General features: G+C 36.1%; 2 protein-coding genes and 2 pseudogenes across 4 annotated transcripts; 3 read left to right on the forward strand and 1 right to left on the reverse strand.

Moving 5' to 3' along the window:
• The first annotated feature begins 575 nt into the window (after positions 1–575).
• On the forward strand, positions 576–2592 carry LOC104737324 (uncharacterized). The gene is made up of 5 exons (XM_087480854.1): positions 576–768; positions 851–913; positions 1011–1066; positions 1527–1599; positions 1795–2592. Exons 4-5 carry the CDS (start codon positions 1532–1534, stop codon positions 2219–2221), a joined length of 495 nt encoding a protein of 164 aa, XP_087336980.1. The 5' UTR covers positions 576–768; positions 851–913; positions 1011–1066; positions 1527–1531; the 3' UTR covers positions 2222–2592.
• A 2515-nt stretch (positions 2593–5107) lies between these two features.
• LOC104737325 (uncharacterized) lies at positions 5108–5727 on the reverse strand. Its single transcript, XM_010457473.2, has one exon. It carries the CDS (start codon positions 5667–5669, stop codon positions 5217–5219), a length of 453 nt encoding a protein of 150 aa, XP_010455775.1. The 5' UTR covers positions 5670–5727; the 3' UTR covers positions 5108–5216.
• A 3241-nt stretch (positions 5728–8968) lies between these two features.
• LOC104737326 (sugar transporter ERD6-like 14) lies at positions 8969–18683 on the forward strand (annotated as a pseudogene). Its single transcript, XR_015578845.1, has 18 exons — positions 8969–9359; positions 9459–9521; positions 9646–9735; positions 9838–9897; positions 10037–10102; positions 10508–10573; positions 10661–10736; positions 10849–10913; positions 16832–16924; positions 17036–17125; positions 17231–17315; positions 17394–17437; positions 17552–17614; positions 17722–17781; positions 17888–17941; positions 18027–18084; positions 18177–18293; positions 18398–18683. The product of XR_015578845.1 is annotated as a sugar transporter ERD6-like 14 (transcript).
• Positions 18684–19007: 324 nt separating this feature from the next.
• Positions 19008–22906, forward strand: LOC104737327 (sugar transporter ERD6-like 14; annotated as a pseudogene). The gene is made up of 19 exons (XR_015578336.1): positions 19008–19205; positions 19317–19477; positions 19587–19647; positions 19780–19869; positions 19964–20023; positions 20167–20232; positions 20360–20425; positions 20499–20574; positions 20682–20746; positions 20889–20981; positions 21092–21181; positions 21278–21362; positions 21446–21489; positions 21603–21665; positions 21772–21831; positions 21947–22000; positions 22113–22172; positions 22266–22380; positions 22484–22906. The product of XR_015578336.1 is annotated as a sugar transporter ERD6-like 14 (transcript).
• Positions 22907–23113: the final 207 nt, after the last annotated feature.

A 23113-nucleotide genomic window follows, 5' to 3' on the forward strand; every position in this document is an offset into this window, starting at 1 on the left:
GATGCTATTCAATTTAGGGTTTCCAGCTTGAACAAATGAGACTAATATCTGATTTTATTGGGTAAAAGCAAAAAAGTAACCTCGATTTTGAAGCTTGGTAGTCGAACAGGCTATAGCAAGTTCTAAAATCGACAAACACAAAGAAAGAAAAAGGGAATTAGGGATTAGGGAGTTAATGGATTTTACATTATGTTCGGGTATCTTCGGATCTGGTTCGGGTATCGTGTATTACCCAAACTCGATCGGGTATCCGATCTCATGAAATATCAAATTCGATCGGGTATTTTATCCTATCCGAACCCGAACCGAACTGCTCACTTCGAGTTTCGGATTCGGTTATTATGCCCAGGGTTACTTTTACCTTTTTCTTAAATACCCAAAAAAATAATTAAATTCGGCTTTTAAAGTTTAATAAATCGGTTTGATCCGTACCAAAACCGAGAGGAATCGAACCAAAATTTCTATTAAACCGAAAAAATAACTAAACGAACGAACCCTTCACGTTCACATCCCGCCCAAGTTTTTGCCCCAATTTCGATCAGCTATATAATAAACAAATTACCTCGAAGAAGAAAACAAAAAAAAAAAAAAAAAAATTCTTAAGGATCAGTAACAGATCATCCATCTGTTGCTGCGATTCTCAATTTTTTTTTTTTCTCTTTTCGAATCCATCTCCATAATTGCTTCGATTCTATCGATTCGCTTCAACTTTTGATTCAATTGGATCTCTTGTAACAAAGATTTTGCTATCAAGAATCGAATTTTCTGGTGAGATCATCTTTAGATTCACAGATAAGGTTTAGGGTTTTTGATCGATTCACTGATTCTTCACTCTTTTTGCTCTCTGCAGATTCGCTTCCTCATCTTTTTCTTCGATTGGATTCTGAAGTCTAATTCTTGGGGACTGCGGACGGTGAGATTTGTCTTTTGATTTGATGCAGTTTCGTTAATCTTCAAAACAGTTTTGGGTTTTTTTTTGAATCATCTTCTGTGCCTTGTTTAATCTGCAGATTCGCTCTCAAGTTCTTCCTCAATCTCATTCGTTCGTCGTTCATCACATGATCTGGTAATTTTTTACTCTGCCTTTGAGTTTTAGTTTGTAATGCACCCAAGAACGCTGTTTTAAATTGATTAGGAACCTCCCAAGAACTCGGCTTTATTGCAACTGGTAGATTTGATTAGGAAGCTCCCAAGAACGCAGTTCTGTTTTGAAGGTTTAATCAGTATAGTCCCAGATTGTATCTGTTTTAATATGTAGAGTATTTGTCTTGTGAAGGATGAGACCTCATATATAAACCATAAATTAGTTAGTGATCATGCATTTATGCAACAAAATCAGATTAAAAAGAACATTATGTGTTGTTATGTGTCATGTTATGTGGAAACCCCAGTTGGATTCTTGAGTCATGTAAAAGTGTTGCAGGCATAGACAAGAAGAAATTGTGGGCTTGTGTTTAATTTGTTTTGGTATAAATCATTTATATCACTGTGCATTATTTGGCTGAACCCTTGGCTCTTTGGATCAGGATAAATGGAAGGTCAACAACAAGAACAACAACAAGAAATCTGGGTCGGATGCAGACTATCTGTATCAAGGTTGAACAGTTTCATTAGTATCGCCAATTCATGGTCCTTGACTGCTGCGCACCATGATGAAGGAGCTGTTATACAAGATGTTCGAGTGTGGTTCCCTGGGAGTATTCAAACCGTTGTCTTTGCACCAGATGGTAATATTGTTGGTGGGAATGGAGGAGCTGGTAACGGAGGAGGTGGTGGGAACGGAGGAGGTGGTGGGAACGGAGGAGGTGGTGGGAACGGAGGTGCACAGGATCAAGCTATTATTGAGAAACAGAATAATGGTGGTGTAGGCCAACACAATGGATATGAAGGTAATGGAGAAGATGAAGTTGACGCAGCAGCAGACGAAGAGGCAGCCAAAGTGGATGAAAACGCAGACGAAGAGGCAGCCAAAGTGGATGAAAACGCAGACGATGAGGCAGCCAAAGTGGATGAAAACGTAGACGAACAGGCAGCCAAAGTTGATGAAAACGCAGAAGAGGAAGACGCTGCCGTAGCAGAGGAGGAAAACGCAGAAGGGGAAGACGCACATGTTGAAGACGCTGCCCTAGCAGAGGAGCAAAACAATGATGAGATTAACTCAAGGAAAAGGAAGAGGACCGACAATGCATGTGTTTCAAATAAGAAAACGCATACGTCGTGAGGGTATTTCTCTTCTTCCATTCGTCTGTTCAGAGAACAAGGGTAACAATGCTTACTTAGTTAGGTGTGTCACATACATGGTCTTCTAGAGTTGAATAATATATGTTTCTGAGGGTAGGCGCTTCTTACATTCTTCTGTTCAATAGAGACGTAGAGTAAAAGTAACACTGCTTAGGTCTTCTAGAGTCGAACAGTAAATGTTTTTGTTTGGTTCAAATTTGTGTAAATGAGAGACCGCATAGTCTGTTTGGAGTGCGATGTACTAAAGAAGATTTTAGGAGTCAGTTGTATCTTCCATTATCTGCGGCTGCGCCTTACATTTGTTTCCTCTTATTTTAGAGGCTGGGAAGTTAACATTTTTTTTTTGGTTTACATCCCATACACAAATTCTGAGAGTTGTCTTTAATTAACAGGTTCTGACTTAAAATTCTATATATATATATATATATATATATTATACAGAATTCACAGGTATTCTCAAGAAAGTTACAGATATATAGGAAAAAGATTTTGTATTTATGCATAGTCGCAGATAAAAACTCCTAGTAGTCAATTGTTCCATCACCATCCACGTATCATCATATGTTTTCAAGCTTTGTCTTTTCTCAAGATCTTTATTGAAAAAGTGAAATCAAGATGCTGAAGATAACTTACGGCTCCCATGAGTTTCTGAACATCAGTTTCAGACAGAGAGTCTAGACCCTAAGCCTAATTAGTCCAGTTTATCACTTCTTCACAAGTGAATGTCCCGCTTTTGTCAGTATCGGTATTCCCAAACATGGTTTTAAGACCTTTGATCTCCTCTTCTAGTAGACTCTCTGCGATAACCTTCCAAACAACCACACAATTATGACAACCCGATCGAGATTGCAAGATGATAAGCGCGAGATGCACAATTAGGGATACAGAAAGATAATATCATCATTATTTTGAGCTGCTTCTTAACCTTTACAACTACCTATTTAAGTTTGTTCATTGCTCGGAGTTGCTTCATACGGGATAACACATCGTCATCAATAATATGCTTGTCCGGTGCTTCTCCCCCTTTGATCCAAGGATGTTCTATAACCAAAAGGGATTCCAATAATTTCTTTTGGTATTTGTTTGACTGTTTCCCTTCTAAAGTGGGTATCAATTAACTTTAATAAGTAAACTGACATATATGAATATGAAAAATGATTTAACAGAAATATTCACACAGCCCCAAGGATATATGAAAATGATTAAAACCTTTCAAAAATATAAAGTTTAATGTCTTTTTTCAATTTTGCTGAAAAATATAAAGTAAAATATAATTAAATTTGACCTTTAAAAATTTCAAAGGAATTAATGGTAAAAGTTTTGAATTCTATTTTGTTTTAGAAAAGAAAACTTCCATTTCTTTTTGGTGAATATTCCACTTCATAATTACTTTGATGGTTTTTCATATATGTGAAAATCTTTCAAAATTATTTAAAAAGCTACCGAATTACACTTTGAAAGTTAATTAAAATGTTTTTTCTTATATATATATAATACTATTCATTTTTATCAACTTGATAATAATCTACGACATGATACATATTGATAAAAGGAACTAGGTCAACGTTCTACCCAAATAAAACCGTAAAGTCAACAGAAAAGAGCTAATGGCTTTGAAAGTTTGATCAAAAGAAGTAAAAGAACCGACAAGATCGTGATGGATGAATGAGTTATGTGGCCATGTTCGGTCTTACAGCTTTTTCCAGTTTCTCTCGCACACAACCATTTTCCCATTTATTCCTTCAAAATTGTATAGTTTTAAATTGAGTTAAAGTATATCATATTTTCCAAAAGATTAATAAAAGTCGTAACGCATTACAATTATTTTCCCCTCGTCGTTCTTATGTGGTTGAGAATATTATGAGATTTTGCTTTGGACGAAAACAAAATTTAGGTAAAACATAGTTGTCTTAATTTCTTCGGCCATTAGGTACGTAAGTGTGGCCCTGCGTATATGGCAAGCTAGAACTTCCAAAATATATGTAGTTTTTTTCAAATAGACTGCGACATCCATCTGCTATACTTAGACGATGTCATGTATTGATGTATACAACAGAATATGCTCAGCATCGTTATTCTCGGTTATGAGTGGTGATATCTCAGTTAAAACCACTTTGATTCACGATACATAAATGTATAATGTCGTCATAGAGTCATAGTGCACTGCATATAGAAATATGTTTCCTTTGCAAATAGGTGCAACAAATATAATATACTGGTCTCTTTCGTACTCACTTTCGTCGTCTTTCAACTTGTGAGTAAGAGTAAGGGCCGATATGTTTGACAAAATTTGCTTTAATTTAGATAATGTATATATTTTGGGTTTGGTATATCTATATATATATATATATTTTTTAAATCTCAGTACTGAAATGATGACAGTTTTTATGTTTGGTTGGCTTTCCATAACTAGAATTGATATCTCGTCAAATTTCTTACTTTATAATATAAAACGTTTGGCATGATTAAATTAAAATGTCATCTCTCTAATTCTACTTTTTCGTTCTCTTTTTTTTTTTTTTTCTAAACCAAACATTACTTAGAAATTGATTCATTGATTGGTCGTTCAATCTAGACGAAAATAATGAAATATCATATATATAGTCTCACTTTTCATATAACTTATTTGATAAAATTTATTTTCCTAAGTCCTAACTTTCTCATCGGCCCGCTTGAACCTACTTCCAGTCTAACAAGTCATATGCATGCGAGAGACCTTTTCACTAAATCAATTATTCCTCAATATACATCTAAAACATGAGCTCTAAAAAAAATGAAGTGTCTAACATTTGAAATGTTTAGTGATCTTCAAAGGTTAATCAAATGAGTCGTATGGTATTTCAACCATAATGTTTTAACAATCAAAGATCTCAAAACCAGATTTTAGCTCGATATCATATATAATTATATATTTTTTACAATAGGAAGCATATATTATCATAACATATAATATTAAAACAAAAAGATCAAGATCATCAAACTTGTATAGAGAAGAGAGGAGGAAGATCAGAGATAGTTCGAGAAGAAGAAGATGAAGAAGAAGAAGAACACAAGAAACGTTTAAAAGATTTGAGGAAACGAGAGATGAGATTATTGCAGACACAACTGTTGTTCTTCCTCAGCTTCCTTAGCTTCTTACCAATTCTCATTCGTATCCCAACCACTCGGATCATAATCAACGGTCCAGATGATCTCCTTCTCTGTTGCTGCTGTCTGGTCTTGTTGTCGGCTCGTTCTAAGACCTTCTGGATTAGGAACTGAGCTCTTCTGTGAATTAGCTCCTGTGGGTCTTCATTCTCCATCTTTGTGTACTCGTACGGACGATTCTTCACCATTAATGCCATTGATTGATCTTTTTTGAGTTCTTGTTCTGTTGAAGTATTAAGAAAGATTGAGTAGGCTATAATAACACGAAAGTACATAAACATTTATAGTATGAGAGGGAGGGAGAGAGAGGGAGAGACCATGTGAGGATTATTAATTAGTATATGACTATACGAGTTATATTCATGTGCACATACATGTGTATTAAATTATATATTGTTTTCTAAGTTTGCTGCCAATACTATTCACTCACACACGCATATATAAAACACAGCGTAATTATTTCTCTGATTAATAATCCTTTCATTCATTAAAAATTTTGAACATATTAATGTCATTCCACGATGAACCATTAAACCTGCAGGGAAAGTTATAAATTATAAAAAGGCTTTTTTTTCTTGGATTATAAATGTAAAAAACTCGAGTCATAGAAAATTATCTCCTAAAAAATATAAGATTGACTACCTGCAATAATTCGCATATTATACAAGACCTCAGATTTTAAGAAAGCCATTTTATCTATAAAATATACCATCTATATTATAGAAAACAAAAAAAAAAGAGTTGATGTCAAAGAAAAAGAAAAAAGAGAATTATTTTCTATCTTATCATGCTCATTTTCACAAACAAAAAAAAAGAGGTGAAATGATGTAAACCAGTTAATATCATGCATGTATAAACTTGTTAGTCTCGGTTAATTAGTTTGATGATATGGTTTATCAAGATTAAAACAACGTTATTGGCGGCCGTGTCCTGTCCTGCTGTCCATAACATTGATAAATTTAGCAAGCTTTGACCTCCTCATATGATTATAAAATAATCATTATTGACCTTTGGTATTTGTTAATTACTGTATATGTTAAGTTTGCTTTGTTTTTTTTTTTGCCTTTTGGTGGCATTTAGATGGCACGACTTGCATGCATGTAACTCTCCTTTTTTCTAAGGTATCCGATGATGGAAGCAACATGATAAGGAATCTCCCATTAATAATACATTACATTAAATGATGTATTACTCGATGAGTATCCAACGACGAGGTAAAACGAATGAACAGCTACCATGAGTAATTAATATTCTAGTTTCTTTATCAAAAGTATTTAGAAAATGGTGAAACGTAGATAACAAATACAATTCGCTATAGCATTTAATTTGGTTGTTCTAATTTCTAAGCAATATTTGATATAAAATAATTTCAAAGAAAAACTCAAATTTATATATAAATTTCAGCATTTGAATTGAAGAAATCGAACGTTCATACTATTTTGATAAAATTTAAATATTATATATAGTGCATTACTAGTTGTTTGGAAGTTGGAAGTTTGTTTTCGCTTTTTCGGTCGTATATGAAATAGGAAAAGAATTTTTTTTTTTTTTTACATATGCTATATATAAGCTGTGAAGAGTGACGAGTTCGAAAGAATTACATTTGTAAAGGATTAGATCTGGATACAATCAAACACAACTTTTTTCACCACTAATCATCAATTCGTCAGACGCAATTATGTGAAACTAAAAATAATTGGAAAAAATACATAATCCAATATCGTAGCTGACGCATTTATTTCATACAGCATGCCGGCAAAAACGTCAACATAAATTAAATAAAAATGAAAAGACAAAAATTTCCACGGGCATTTAGCTTTGAAAATTATGTTTCTGTCATCTCATATAGTCATATTCTAGTCCTACTAATAATAAATTATTATTTCCTCCATTTATTTTTACTGGTCATTTTAGAGATAATTTTTTATTTTTTTATTACTTGTCGTTTTGTATTTACGATGCAATTTTATGTATTAAATTTTTAATTTTACTCTTAATTTTTAAATTATTAATTATTTATATTAAATGAAATAGTGTATTAAGGAGGGATAAAATAGAAAATTTAATTGTTTTTTAGTGAGTATAAAACGGAGTTAGTAATAATAAAGATAAAATAATGATGATGATAATGAAAAACAAAACAAACGGTGTCATGAATAATGATGGGGACAACTGACAAGGTGAGTTCAGATCTGTGTGAGTGATTACTTGGAAAGTCAACTCACCGGCTAAGGAACTCGGCTTTTGCCAGCTCTATCTCTCTCTAACGCTTCTTTAGCTCAATCATATGAACCAATCCTCTTGTATAGTTGGAATAAGCTACAATTTTTGAATGCATTTTTGTATTAGAAACTAATGCAACTAATTGTTTAGAACAGCCATTTTTTTGGATTTGAATTTTGTAACAAGGGTTATTTTCTTAACATTCAACTTTTATTTAGGTTTTTTTATTTAAAAAAGTTCTCAATTTAAGTAGGGTGAAATGAAATAAGAGTAGAGTTATTTTTACATTATAGATCTCTTTAGATCTCTTTTATGTTGAAGAGGTCAAAGCTGAGTGGTGTTTCAGTGGTTTTGGATCATTGGATTGCTTGATTCCAATCAAGAGGAAAGTAAATCCTCATACCCATATTAGTGGCCGTAATTGGCATTGTATGATGGTTTCTTCTTAAGTTTGTGAATTGTGATGGGAGGAATCTTGTGGAGGGTGAAGAGCAGTTTAGGAGAGCAAAGTTTTGCGACTAATCTGACATCTAGCCATCTCACATTTTCCGGTGCTTCACAGATCTGAAGATTCATGACACTTTGTTTCTTAACACTTAGATGAAGATGCAGAAGGAAAGTGGTGATATTCGAGACAAAAATCTAAAGATCGATGGATCCTGATGGCAAAAAAGATGATTTTACAGCTCAAAAAGATTTGATCGGAGACTCAGCTCCGGTGGAAGGCGATGTGACTTGGTCGTTGTTCCACCCCAACTTCGTAATTAACACGTGTCCAATACGTGTCACTTTCTAAACCTAATAGTGTGTTGCTGTTTTTTGTTTTAGATTATTAGGTTTATAATCGGGCTTTACTTTGTTGGGCTCTATTTTCAATTATAACTCTTTGCCCATCTTGGACTTAATTTAATGAAAGTTTGCAAACCAAAAAAAAATATATTGAGCTATTTTAAAAAATTGTCCCATAAAAATAACTAAAACTTTTCTACTATGTTTACCCGAAATGATCATACCTTCTATTTTAATTTTAATCGCACCAAATTATATATATTTAAAAGAACGAAAAAGGAAAATAAGAATAAATTATAAACAATAATGAATTCATGTTTCTTTAAACGGGCCTGTGTAAGAAGGAACGCACATACGATTTTAATCTACGTGTAACCATTGGACAATTAAAAAGTTTATTCATTAGTCCACAAGCCCATAAATCATACGTTGAGGGTTAAATAGACTCAAGTTCCCAACAGACGGTGTGGATGCTCTGAGTCCGAGTCCGAAAGACGCAAAAGATTTGTGGGGATATGAGGTAGTTGATACGTGATTAAGTATAACCCTGCCGTGGAGCGTGGTTGTTGGCTATGCATTATTTTTTTGGTTTGATGTGCCCCACTCCCCACTTGGGACACACAACGTACATGATGTCGTTAATGAGCTCGAAGTTTTCTACAGAACACCACAAGAAATACATTATCACAATTTTTTTTTTTCCAAGATTTGATCTCTTCTTTCTTATAAGAAATTTTATGCTTTCTTGTGATTGTGTTACACTGTTGATTTTATAACCGCAGATTCTAAAAAAAAAAATGGCGGAAGAATCTTTATTACATTCTCATACAGAAGATTTATCAAATGCTTCTCCTACTAAATCTTCTTCACTTCTGTCTGATATATCAAATGCTTCCACGAGACCTTTCGTTCTTGCCTTCATTGCATGTTCTTCTGGTGCCTTCAGCTATGGTTGCATTGTGAGTTCAGTTTAAAAGAACAAAAAACAATTTAGATCGAAATCATAATTGGTGTTTTCAATTTTAATTTTTTACCAACCAAAACTTTTGTTTCTACAGGTTGGGTATACGGCTCCTACACAGGCCAGTATCATGAAAGACTTGAATCTATCCATAGCTGATGCAAGTGTTCAATTATTATTTTGCTTTTTGGTTTATTCCGGTTATCTGTTTCTGGTTTGATTGGATTTGGTTATGGCTCGGTTAATTTTCAATTATTTGTCTTTTTTTTGGTCGTTTTTATCAGTTTTCATTTTTTGGATCGATATTGACGGTAGGGGTAATCCTTGGAGCATTGGTTTGTGGGAAATTAACAGATTTGGTTGGTCGTTTCTATGTAAGTTTCCAATTCAAAAACAATGGTTTAGTTATCTCGGTTTACAAATTTTAATTATTCAGTTGGGTGTGTAAACCCATCCTTTTTCTTTTCTTGAACTAGACGATATGGATTACAAACACTCTCTTTTTACTCGGCTGGTTCGCTATAGCATGTGCCAAGGTTTTTGATTTACTGATTATTTTTTTAATTTAATTTTATGTTTTAATTATGAAATGCCGTTGTTAAATTAACTCGATAAGTGATTTTAATTCTCTTAAATATCTTTTTTTTTTAATCCTTTTTTGTTATGTTACAAAAGGATGCATGGCTGCTCGATGTTGGAAGGTTATTGCAAGGGATTTCGGGAGGAATTATCGCATATTTGGCATGAATAAATAATTAAAGAAACCCTAGCTAGAGGTGTCTAATCAAGAAAAAATACATTAAAAAAATACTCCAAACCAAGTCTAATTAGATTTAATCATTCCTCAATGGCTCAATCCAAGTTTTGTAGATTTGTTGGAAGTTTAAGGTCTCTCTGTTTGGCAATGTTGTGTAGTTTTTTAAAAATTAACCTTTCATCAAAAAACTTTGTTTGACTTTGGTTTACTATTCTTTGCTTGTAAATGTACGTGTTTAGTTTTAGATGTTGATTATATGGTAAATTCAAAATGTGTAACTTTGACATTTGGATTACTGAAAAACGAAATTTTCAAATAGGATTCTGGTAATTTCTTGGCATGGACTTTTGTAATAAAGCATATAATCTCTGATAATGATTTAATCACAGGGGCCTATTTACATCAGCGAGGTAGCACCAAAAAACTTACGAGGAACTGCTTCTTCCTTGGTGCAGGTAAGCTTAAGAGAACCAAAATCCTTAAAAGCTATTATAAAAAATGTAATTACCTTCCTACAATACAAGTTTTTGAATGTTCTACAGCTATTCATCGGTGTTGGTATATCGGTCTTTTATGTACTTGGAACACTCGTTGATTGGCGCAATTTAGCCATTTTGGGTATGTAAAGGAGACTGGTTCATATCAATACACAGCTCAAACATTCTTTGTTTGTTTCCTTCCAATTTGAAATAACATTGTACTAATGATTTTGTGTTTTGTCGTTGGACAGGATCTATACCTTCTCTAGTGGTTCTACCTCTTCTTTTTTTCGTCCCAGAATCTCCTAGATGGCTAGTAAGCACTTGTTTTTTTATTTGATAACTATGTGAATTTTCATTAACTTGAAGTTGCAGAAAGATTACAAAAGCCTTGATACATACCCCATCCCTTGCCCAAAAAAATAAAAACAAGAGAGGAAAAGCTGAAGAAATTGAGTAGGAATACCTAGTCAAACTTTAACCAGACGAAAAGTAGATCCTTAAATTTTTTTCTCCTCTTTTTTGCCAGAATGGCATCTCTGATTTGCCTGTCTAGACCTTTGAACAAGATCTGAGCCTCCGTTGCAGAGTTGTTGTGATATCGGTTGTTTCGTTCCCTCCATATAGCGTACAAAGTTGCTTGGGCCGCTAGACGACGCAAACATCGTGGTACAGTGCGATCGTTTATACCCAGCCAGGCGGTGAATGCTTCCCAGGTGTGAAAAGAAAACGGCCTATAACCAAGCCTCCTAGTCATTGCAGACCAAATTTCCTCACTGACTTCACACCGAAGGAACAGATGCTCTCTTGTTTCTCGGTACAACCCACATAAGCAGCAGTTAGGCTCGATTTGAAGTCCGCATCTAACCAATCTATCTCTATTTGGTAGCCCATCCTGGTGCGTTAGCCACATCATGAAAGCATGTCGAGGAATACCTCCTTTGAACCAAACCTGCTCAGTCCAATGAGGTGGATCCTGTCTTGGTCGCAAAATTTCCCATGACTTTTTGGTAGAGAAAACTGAGAGTTCCTCTGTGCCGCAGACCCAAAAGTACCTGTCTGGTTCATCAGTGTCAGGTGGAACATTTATTGTTGTAAGAAAAATATGTAGTTCTTCAGCCCTTGGTGATCTTGCTGGTCTGAGATTCCATCCCATCAGAGACCAAGCCTGCGCAACTTTTGCATGGATTGGAATTCCTGTTTGTGCAGGACCCGTGGGACCTAGATAATCAATTAGCGAGCCATATGGTGTCCAAGAGTCGTACCAGAAGCTAAGTGTCGAGCCATTACCCAGTCTCGCCTTTAAGAACTTTCCTGCAATGTGCCTGAGATTCAAGAGGGTCTTCCACGTCCAGGATGTAGTCTTTCTTGCATCGATGGACCAGAAACTGACATCTTTTATTTTTGTGTTTCTCATCCAGATAGCCCACAAAGAGTCTGTTGCTGTAAAAAGTCTCCAGATCAATTTTAGACACAGAGTCTTATTCCACTGGGATAAGCTTCGAAGCCCTAGACCACCTTCTTGCTTAGGAAGAGTAAGTTTGCACCAAGCGACTCTTGCTGTACCTTTTTTAGTTGCGTCCCCACCCCACAGGAAATTTATACAAAGACTTTCTATCTTCTTTATACAACCCTTGGGTAAGATGAATGCAGACATCCAGAAGTTTAGGGTTCCATATATCACTGAAGAGAGGAGTTGGAGTCTACCCGCATAAGACAGAGCTCTGGCAGACCAGGAGGTGATGCGTTGCGTGATCTTCTCAATCAGTGGTCTATATTCCGCAATTTTGAGCCTTCTGTGCATAAGTGGAAGCCCGAGATACCTGATAGGGAGTGAGCCAATGTTGAAACCAAGAGAACTCATCTGAGTGGTTTCAGCGTGGCTCACACCCGCAAAGTAGAGGTCAGTCTTGGACTTGTTCATTGTTAAACCTGAGGCGTCTGAGAACTTCTGCAAGACTGAAGCAATGTTTTCAAGCGAGGCTGTCTTACCATCGAAAAACACCATGATGTCATCCGCAAATACAAGGTGAGAGATCCGCGGTTCTAAGGCATTAGGGTGAGCTCCAATCTGATTATTGATGTAGTCTTGCGATAACAACCGAGAAAACCCTTCCATAGCCAGTACAAAGAGGTACGGGGAGATAGAATCCCCTTGTCTCAGCCCCTTTTCCCCTCTAAAGCAGCCACATAATTCCCCATTGATGCATAAAGAGAAGCTTGTAGTGGATATGCACTGCTCAATCAAACCGATGAATTGAGCCGGAAACTCCATCGCTGTGAGAACATTTAGTAGATAATCCCACTGAACCGAGTCAAAGGCTTTCCTGAGGTCTACCTTGAGCATTCCCCTTGCAGATATGTTCTTCTGGTTATAGCCTTGGACCAGCTCTGTAGCAAGTAAGATATTTTCCACATGAAGTCTTCCTTGAATGAACGCAGACTAATTATTTGATATTAGCTCAGGGATCACCTTTTTAAGCTTGTTAGCTAAAATCTTGGAGACAATCTTATACAGGGTGTTGCAGCAAGCTATTGGCCTGAAATCACCGATTTTCTGAGCATTCGGAGTCTTGGGGATCAAGGAGAGAATAGTCGCAATCCATTGCTTCAGCAACTTGCCAGATTGGAAGAATTCGAGCACTGCTTCCGTGACTTCCTGCCCTACTGTTACCCAATGAGATATGAAGAACTTTGCACAATAACCATCTGGACCTGGTGATTTGTTTCTGGGCAGGTTGAGCACAACATTTTTAATTTCCGCGGGTGTGACAGGTGCGTTAAGGATCTGCAGGGCAGTGGTGGAGCACCTTTGTGGGATGAGTTATGCTAGTTCAGCAACAGTCGCTGCTGAAGAGGAACCCAAGTTTCCAAACAACTTTTTATAAAAATCCACTGCAAGATCTTGGATACCTTTCTTTGTGTCCACCACCTGGCCATAATCATCAATGAGGAAGATCACTTCATTTTGGGATTGTTTGGAGAGCACCACCCTATGAAAGAATCTGGAGTTCTTGTCCCCTTCTTTAAGCCAACAAATTCTAGATTTCTGCCTTAGAAACAACTCTTCTGCCAGTGCGAGAGTGCACCATGCCTGATGAGCTTCCCTTTCTTTGAGACACAACAAAGCAGAAGGATCTGCAAGGAGGTCTTGTTGGCACTGGAGAAGCATTGCATAAGCCTCCTAAGCCCGCTTCTCAATGCCTGAGTAGTTTTCCTTGCTAAACTCACGAATTACCGCTTTAAGAAATTTCAGCTTCTTTGATATTGCAAACATCTTGGTCCCATCAAATCGGAGAGCCTCCCACCACATTTTGATTAAGGGTGCAAAATCAGGATGTTGATTCAGTAGCGATAAGAACTTGAATGGCTTCTTAGACTTTTGTTTGGCAGAGTCAAGAAACAGGCATCCCGGGCTGTGGTCTGAGAATGCAGGTTCACCAAATACCGCCAGAGAGTCAGGGAACTCTATCCGCCAGAGGTCATTCACGACTATTCTGTCTAGCTTCTTAGCAACAAGACCGATTGAGTGCTTATTCGTCCATGTGTATGTGTTCCCACAATAGGGAAGATCACATAAAGCAGTCAAGTCAAGACATTGTTGAAGATCACGCATACCAGGCTAAGAGGGATTAACGAGCGGTGTGGAGTGTTCATGGGGGTAAAGTATTTGATTGAAGTCTCCTATGACAGCCCACGGTAAGCTCACAACTGTCGCACTAGTTGCTAGACTCACAATTTCATTCCATAACAACTTTCTCGATGCACAACAGGTGGAGGATGCGTAAACAACTGAGATGACAATCCGCTGAGGAACATATGGTAACTTAAGGAGGCAAGTGATCATTTTCAACGATTTGCTTAAGATAGATACCTATACAGTAGGATGCCAGAGGATCCATATCTTACCGAGGTCGGAAAACTCGTAATTCCCTTCAAAATTCCAGCCTGGGAACCCGCGAGATACTATAGTTTGCGAGTTCTGTTGGCTGACATGGGTCTCTATAAGCCCACCAAAAAGCGGTTTATTTAGCTTCAACCATTTCCGAAAACTTCTTCTCTTTATTTTATCATTAAACCCTCTTACATTCCAACAAAAAATATCCATAAAGGAATGGGGTTATTAGAGGTTTAAAGGGCCTCCCGCCCTGAACTGTCGCAGGTTCTTTCTCTGCATTCGCTTGGAGATAACTTTCAAAAAACGATCTTCTTCTTCTTCTGGATTATCATCCTCCTCCGAGAGATTATCAGAAGCATTATCTGAAGACAGCTCACCTACTGCAACTTGATTTGGAGATAGTTGAGCAAACATATTTTCCCGCAAGTCGATACAAAGCTCCCCGTCATCAAAACCAATAGCTTGTGTCCTTTTGACCGAAGAGACAGAAGGGTTCTTTGGGACCGATGATTGAATCAAAGAGCCTCCTTCCCTAGTATTGGAAACTTGATCCCGAGTTACCTCAGCCACGAGAAGAACTTCTCCTATCTTAGGTGGGTAAATGCCCTGCACTTGGGGTAACTTCGTTGGTACAACTGCCTCTTGAGCATCCGACGATTGGGCTTTGAGTGAAGGGACAGAGCTGATAGGGACATTGGAAACAGGTGCACCCACCAAAGGAAGTTGGCTTTGACTGGGACGTTTTCCTTGACTCTTTTCTTTTTTAGCACAAGGGCAGGATGCTGTTTCGTGCTTCACCGAACCACAAGAGTTACAGGTAGGCCGTGCTTTCGAACATCGAGAGACTGTGTGCCCAACCTTCTTACAATGACTGCATAGTGAGGGGGGCCAGGGACTTGATACGTGGATCCTTTTGATCTGGCCAGACTCCAAACGGATGTTAACGGCTTCAGGAAGCGGCTTACGGGGGTCTATTACTGTGTAGACTTTTGCGACTTCGACATTGATAAAGTTCTCAGTGTGAGGGTGAAAACACACATGATGACCTACAAGCCCCGCAATGTGTTAGAGTCCATCTCTGTTAAAGAATTGCAAGGGGACACCCGTGAATTCTAACCACACTGGAACCATTGATAATTCCGGTTTGGTTGGTTGAACCTCAGGGGACCATTTGGCGACGAACATGGACTGACCGTCAATTTGCCAGAGACTTTGGCTCATAATTCTCCGGCGTACATTTGGACATGGGACTCTGAACAGGAAGGAGTTGCCCTCCATTCTCGAGACTGTGATATCTTTTTGCTGTCGACTCCAGATCCCATTGACAATCGCCTGAACTGCACCACGAGGAGGTGCTTCTTCATAGAACTGTCCAAGGATGAAACTGTCCCACGCCTTTTTGTTCTTTTCAATCACAGAGTTCGGAATTGTGACACACACCTCCCCAGATTCCAAAGTGAAAGGAGTACCTTTTTCTCCATTTTGATAGAGTTGCCCTTCAGAAGATCCTTCTAGGGCGAGTCTGATACGACAGAGGATTTTACAGGCATCTGCTTGGGATGAATTGAATCCTTCTCCACTGGGTGTTGTTCTCGTTGAGAAGACCCATCTTGTGCTACGAGCTCCTTTGCAGGTACCGTTACCGAAGATACGACTCCTGTAGCTGCAACAGTGCGATTAGGGTTTGCACTCACCACATCTTGAACAACTGAAGGGGCTTGGGGGCAGGAGTGTGGGTACTTGTCGTTTCTGAGGCCAAATTGGGCTCAGGTAGGTCCTTAGGACGGAGATCTGACGGATCTGAACCAGCTGGTTCTGTGGAAACAGGCGGTGAGGATTTGGTCAAAAGAGACTTAGATGTAACGGTTCCAGTGGGGAGACCGCCGGGAGGCTTTTTAGGCTTCTTTTTGGTCATGGGGACCGGTGGGAGCCGTCGCCGAGATTGGCGAAGGTGAAGGTTGAAAGAAAGGGACCGCATTATCGGGAGAGAATTTTTTCGCCAGCGCGTGAGGCGCGTGTTTTTCCTTTAGCTTTTTTTTTTTTTGTCGTAGTAAGCACTTGTTTGTTTTATCCATTTGCATTTTGCTTGTTTAGTCAAAATACATTTGCATTTACGCTTGTGTTCACATGCTTAGTTTCATATATAGGATTCCAGTGTCCCTTATATACTACTCTAGGTCCCGTTAAACTTCACATGTAAACATAACATTGCGTTATAAAAAAATCAGATCCTGTTTGCTTAGCATAATCTCTTCTTTTCTTGTTCAACCCATAAATACGATAAAAGTACCAAAGGCTTATAAAATACTCTTATCATTGGCAAAATCTGTTTGTAGGCTAAAGTGGGAAGGGGGAAGGAGGTTGAGGTGGTTTTGTTAAGCCTCCGAGGAGCAAGGTCTGATGTATCAGATGAAGCAACACATATCCTAGTAAGGATATATAAACCTATACATATGCACTGAATAGTCATGAGATATATATGATAGATCTATATATATATATATATTACATTGATTTCCCAACATTTTGATGATTATTAGGAATATGCACAGCATGTTGAGGAACAACAAGACATTGAGGGACATGGTTTCTTCAAATTGTTCCAGCGAAAATACTCGTTGCCACTTACTGTAAGTAACTCTTCAAAAAAAGGTTAAAATTAAAACTGAAATTGAAAACATTATTGTCTTTGCACATTTTCTTGATTATATTATTTAACACATTGTTTTACACAGATTGGAGTTGTTCTTATATCTATGCCTCAGCTTGGAGGTCTTAATGGTTATACTTTTTACACTGATACCATTTTTACCTCTATCGGTAAATAAAACCTTATTCTTCTTCTTCTTTCATATATCTTCTTTTTATTCGAACAATCAATGATTATATGATTAACAGGCGTATCAAGTAACGTTGGATTCATATTGACATCTATTGTTCAGGTTGTACTTTTGTAAGATGATAAAGCATCACTAGAAGTCATACATATTATTCTTTCTTTTTTTTTACACACAATACATATTCTTTTAACGATCATTTAAAGCACATTCTTGTAGATGTGTGGAGGCATTTTAGGTGTTGTGCTTGTGGATATATCCGGAAGACGTTCTCTCCTACTGGTAAACAAAAATTAAAACGGAAACCGCAAGTGTAATTAAATAACCAAATCGATAGGTCTTTTTGAGAGAATTCTTTCGAAAAATATTTTTTTTGGGAGCAATTGTAGGTTTCTCAAGCTGGAATGTTCTTGGGTTGTCTTGCAACAGCTATCTCATTCTTCTTGCAGGCATGCTTTACTAATCTATATACTATACTTAACCGGTGGCTTGGTTTCAATTTTGAAAAATCGGTATGTAATCTTTTTTTTTCTTTTTCTTTTCTTACTCATGCAGAAGAACAATTGGTGGGATAATGGAACACCAATATTGGCTCTCATTAGTGTTATGGTAATTAATAAACAGTTTTAATCAGAAGACAATTATAAACAATGCCAAAATTATGAAATTGTGTTTTGTGTATTTATCGTATTAGGTGTATTTTGGATCATACGGATTAGGCATGGGACCGATACCATGGATGATAGCATCAGAGGAAACAAAATTTAAAAAAAAACAAAAAAAAAAAAGCTAAATTGTTAATTCATTGTAAATTAAAATTTTATTTTTTACCATTATCTTTGTTAGATTTATCCAGTAGACGTGAAAGGAGCAGCAGGCACAGTGTGTAACTTGGTCAGCTCTATAAACTCATGGCTCGTTACTTACTCCTTCAATTTCTTGCTTCAATGGAGTTCCATAGGTAACTAATTAGTCTATACTATATATATTATACAAAAAACAATGTTATAAATTAATGATCTTCTTCATGCATGAACTTGGGAAATAAAACTATTATTATTGCAGGAACATTTGTGATATTTGCGGCAGTGTTGTGCATTGGATATGTGTTCACTGCCAAGCTTGTTCCAGAGACCAAAGGCAAATCTTTAGAAGAAATACAATCTCTTTTCACGATTCTCCTCCTGAAGATTCTACAATTTTCTGAAAAGATAAGGATAAAAGGACCCTTTTCTACAATAGTTAAACTTTGACTTCTAGCTATTTTAGCTAGATTGAGAAAACAAAGCGGTTCTTGATATGTTTTTTACGATTGGGCCATGTGCGAATTAATATGTTAAATATTCCCATAAATTACGTCGGGTTTGACCGCCCAAGTTCTATAAATTTAAGTAAAAAAAAATTTATCGCAAAGGAAAAAGGAAAATAAGAATAAACAATAATGAATATACACATGCTTCTTTAAATGGGCCTATGTAACAAGAAGTGCCCAAGTTATTTAAATATACACGTGGAATCATTAGGACTATAAAAGTTTATTCATTAAGCCACAAAACTCACAAAGTAAACAAGCCCATAAAACATACGTTGAAAAAGTCTCAAGAGTACTCTCAACTCTCAAGTCACATAAGTTGTGTGGTGGATATATATTTTGGTAGTTGGCACGTGAGTACATGACCCTGCGTGGTTGTTGGCTGGTGATAGTCTTTATTTGTTTTACTTTGCCCAGCCCCCACTTTTGTTACAAAATTTCTTGCTAATTAATTCCAACTTAAAGCATAAAAGGGGAAACACAACCTGTGTTTTTTTGTGTAGTTCCACTACTTGAGGAGACCAACAATCTTCCAAATTCAAAAGAAAAAAACAAACAAAGGTTTTTTGCGTTTTTCCAAGATTTATATATCTCTCCTTCTTTCTTTGATGAAGTTTAATTATGCTTTCTTGTGATTGTGTTAATTAATTACACTTTGATTTATAATCTCAGATTCTAAAAAGATGGCAGAAGAATCTTTATTATTACAATCTCCAAATGCTTCTCCTAGTAAATCCTCTTCACTTCTGTCTGAAATATCAAATGCTTCGACGAGACCTTTAATTTTTGCCTTCACTGCCATTTCTTGTGGTGCCTACACTTTTGGTTGCATTGTGAGTTCCTAAACTCATAATATATATATATATATATATATATAATCATAATTGGGTTAATGCATGTTTCAATTTTAATTTTCATCAACCAGATTTTATTTCCTTACAGGTCGGATATACGGCTCCTACACAGACAAGTATCATAAAAGACGAATCTATCCATAGCTGATGCATGTGTTCAAATATTATTTTTCATTTTTATTTTCTCTTTCGGTTTATTCCGGTTTGATCGGATTTTTTTGGTTCAGATAGCTAATTTTCAATTAATATTATTATTATTTTCGTTTTTACCTCTCTCTCAGTTTTCATTTTTTGGATCGATATTGACGGTGGGACTAATCCTTGGAGCATTAATCTGTGGGAAATTAACAGATTTGGTTGGTCGTGTCTACGTAAGTTTCTAGTGAAGAATGATTAGTTCTCAATCTCAAATGTTAATTGTAGTATGGTTATAATAATCTTTTGTGTGATTCTTTTTCGAACCAGACAATATGGATCACTAACATCCTCTTCGTAATCGGCTGGCTTGCTATTGCATTTGCCAAGGTTTACGACTTTTATTGAGTTTTCTTAATTTATGCTACATTACAATCAATAATGAAATGCAGTTGTTTAACTTTATAAGTGATTTTAATTCTCTTAACTATTTTTGTTTATGTTTTTTTTTTTTTTTCCTTTTTGTCACAAAGGATGTTTGGCTGCTCGATGTTGGAAGGTTATTGCAAGGGGTTTCGGTGGGAATTTTCTCGTATTTGGTATGAATGAATTAAAACCCTAGCTAGAGGTGTTTTTAAATGAGATTTCAAATTAAATTTAAGTTATTTGTTGGCATGAAATTTTGTAATAAAGCATATCATCTGATGATGATTAATAAAATCATAGGGGCCTTTTTACATCAGCGAGATAGCACCAAAAAACCTGAGAGGAGCTGCTTCTTCCTTTGTGCAGGTAAATTAAGTGAACCAAATTCCTGAAAACCTGTTATGAAAAATGTAATATAAGTTTTAAAAGTCCTATACAGTTATTCACAGGTGTTGGTCTATCGGTTATTTATGCACTTGGAACAGTCGTTGATTGGCGCAAATTAGCCATTTTGGGTATGTGAAGGAGATTAATTGATTCATATCGAATTGCACAAATGGAACATTCCTTCAAACAAAAAGTTTGTACTAATGTTTTTTTTGTGTGTTCTTTCGTTGGACAGGATCTATACCTTCTCTAATGGTTGTGCCTCTTCTTTTCTTTGTCCCAGAATCTCCTAGATGGCTAGTAAGCACTTGTTTGTTTTATCCATTTGCATTTACTTGTTTGGTCAAAATACATTTAACTTCACATGTATATATATGGATATTAACATTGTTAAATTCTTGGTCTTAAATGCTCTTATCATTGATAAAAAATCTGTTTGTAGGCTAAAGTGGAAAGGGAGAAGGAGGTTGAGGCAGTTTTGTTAAGCCTGCGAGGAGCAAAATCTGATGTATCGGAAGAAGCAAAAGAGATATTAGTAAGGATATATAAATCTATATGCACTGAATACTGAATAGTCATACATATGATCTATATATATTTTTTACATTGATCGATTTTCCAACATTTAATTTTGATGGTCATCAGGAATATACACAACATGTTGAAGAACAACAAGACGTCGATGGCCGTCGTTTCTTCAAGTTGTTCCAGCGAAAATACGTGTTGCCACTTACTGTAAGTAACTCTTCAAAAAGAGGTAAAAAAAATGAAACAGAAATTGAAAACACTATATATATTGCATTTTCTTGATTTTTTTTCTTGTTTACACAGATTGGAGTTGTTCTTATATCTGTGCCTCAGCTTGGAGGTCTAAATGGTTATACTTTTTACACCGATACCATTTTCACTTCTACCGGTAAAGAAAGCTTTCATTCTCTCTTCTTCTTCTTCTTCCATGATTTTGCTCTATCGACCAGTCAATAATTATCAGATTAATAGGTGTATCAAGTGACGTTGGATTCATATTGACATCTATTGTTCAGGTTTTACTAATATAAGATCATAAAGCATGTATTTTTTTATTTTTTATTTTTGGCTAACACTCGGAATACATCCATTTTAACCGATCATTAAAAACACACATTAATTCTTGTAGATATCTGGAGGCATTTTAGGAGCTGTGCTAGTGGATTTATCTGGAAGACGTTCTATCCTATTGGTAAAACAGAAATCTTAAAACCCGAAAATCGCAAGTGTAGATAACCAAATGGATAGGTTAATTATTTTGATTCGAAAAATAATTTCTTTTTTGAGAGTGATTGTAGGTTTCTCAAGCTGGAATGTTCTTGGGTTGTCTTGCCACAGCCATTTCATTCCTCTTGCAGGCATGCATGCGCTTACTAATCCTATTATCTATATAACGACTCTACTAAACCGGTGGTTTGGTTTTCAGTTTTGAATAACCAAGATGTAATCTTTTTGGTTTTCTTACTCATGCAGAAGAACAATTGCTGGGAAAATGGAACACCAATATTGGCTCTCAGTAGTGTTATGGTAATTAAATAAACCGTTATTAACAGAAGAAAAGACCATTATTTAAACAATGCCAAAACCATAAAAATTGTCCTGCTTTTTGTATTAACTCTATCATATATATTACATATAGGTGTATTTTGGATCATACGGATTAGGCATGGGATCGATACCATGGACGATAGCATCAGAGGTAAACTAAAGATTGAAAAAAAAAATCGCATTATCTATAAATGTTAATTCACTGTAAATTAATAGTTCACTTTTTTCCCATTATCTTAACTAGATTTATCCAGTTGACGTGAAAGGAGCAGCAGGAACGGTTTGTAACTTGGTCAGCTCTATAAGCTCATGGCTCGTTGCTTATTCCTTCAGTTTCTTGCTTCAGTGGAGCTCCACAGGTAACTAATTAGTCTATACTATATATATTATACAAAAAACAATGTTATAAATTAATGATCTTCTTCATGCATGAACTTGGGAAATAAAACTATTATATTGCAGGAACATTTGTGATATTTGCGGCAGTGATTTGCATTGGATATGTGTTCACTGCCAAGCTTGTTCCAGAGACCAAAGGCAAATCTTTAGAAGAAATTCAATCTCTTTTCACTGATTCTCATCCTCAAGATTCTACAGTTTTCTAAAACAAGGAAGAAAGAAAATTTAAGATACTACCTCTAAACTTTGAGACCTCAAGACGCAAGCTATTAGCTATACTATATATATTAGACAACAAAAGTGGTTCCTTGATATGCTGTTTACTATATATTGGGTCATGTGCTCATATAATTATGTTAAATATTCCCATAAATTAAGTGCTTTGTTGTTGTATATTGCGATCTCGAAAGTGATCTCCGGTTATGTTTACTACATTAACATCAGTTAAGGCATAGAGTAGTTAAAGTGCTTTGTGTTTTACTTGCCCTCCATTGCTGTTTAAGTATTTTCTTAAATACCATACAATTAACTCATCTTTTAAAAAATTTTATATGCCCATGAAAAAAAGAAACAAAAGCAAACGTGATAACCATTAGAAAAACAAATAAATCTAGTACTAATAAATAAGAAAAGGAAACATGTACAGTTTGTGTGTGTTTTCAGTTCCGCAATTTCTTGCTGCACGAGTTACAA

Source organism: Camelina sativa, chromosome 13, assembly GCF_030686135.1.
Source record: "Camelina sativa cultivar CO46 ecotype springtype chromosome 13, ASM3068613v1".
Lineage (NCBI taxonomy): Eukaryota > Viridiplantae > Streptophyta > Magnoliopsida > Brassicales > Brassicaceae > Camelina > Camelina sativa.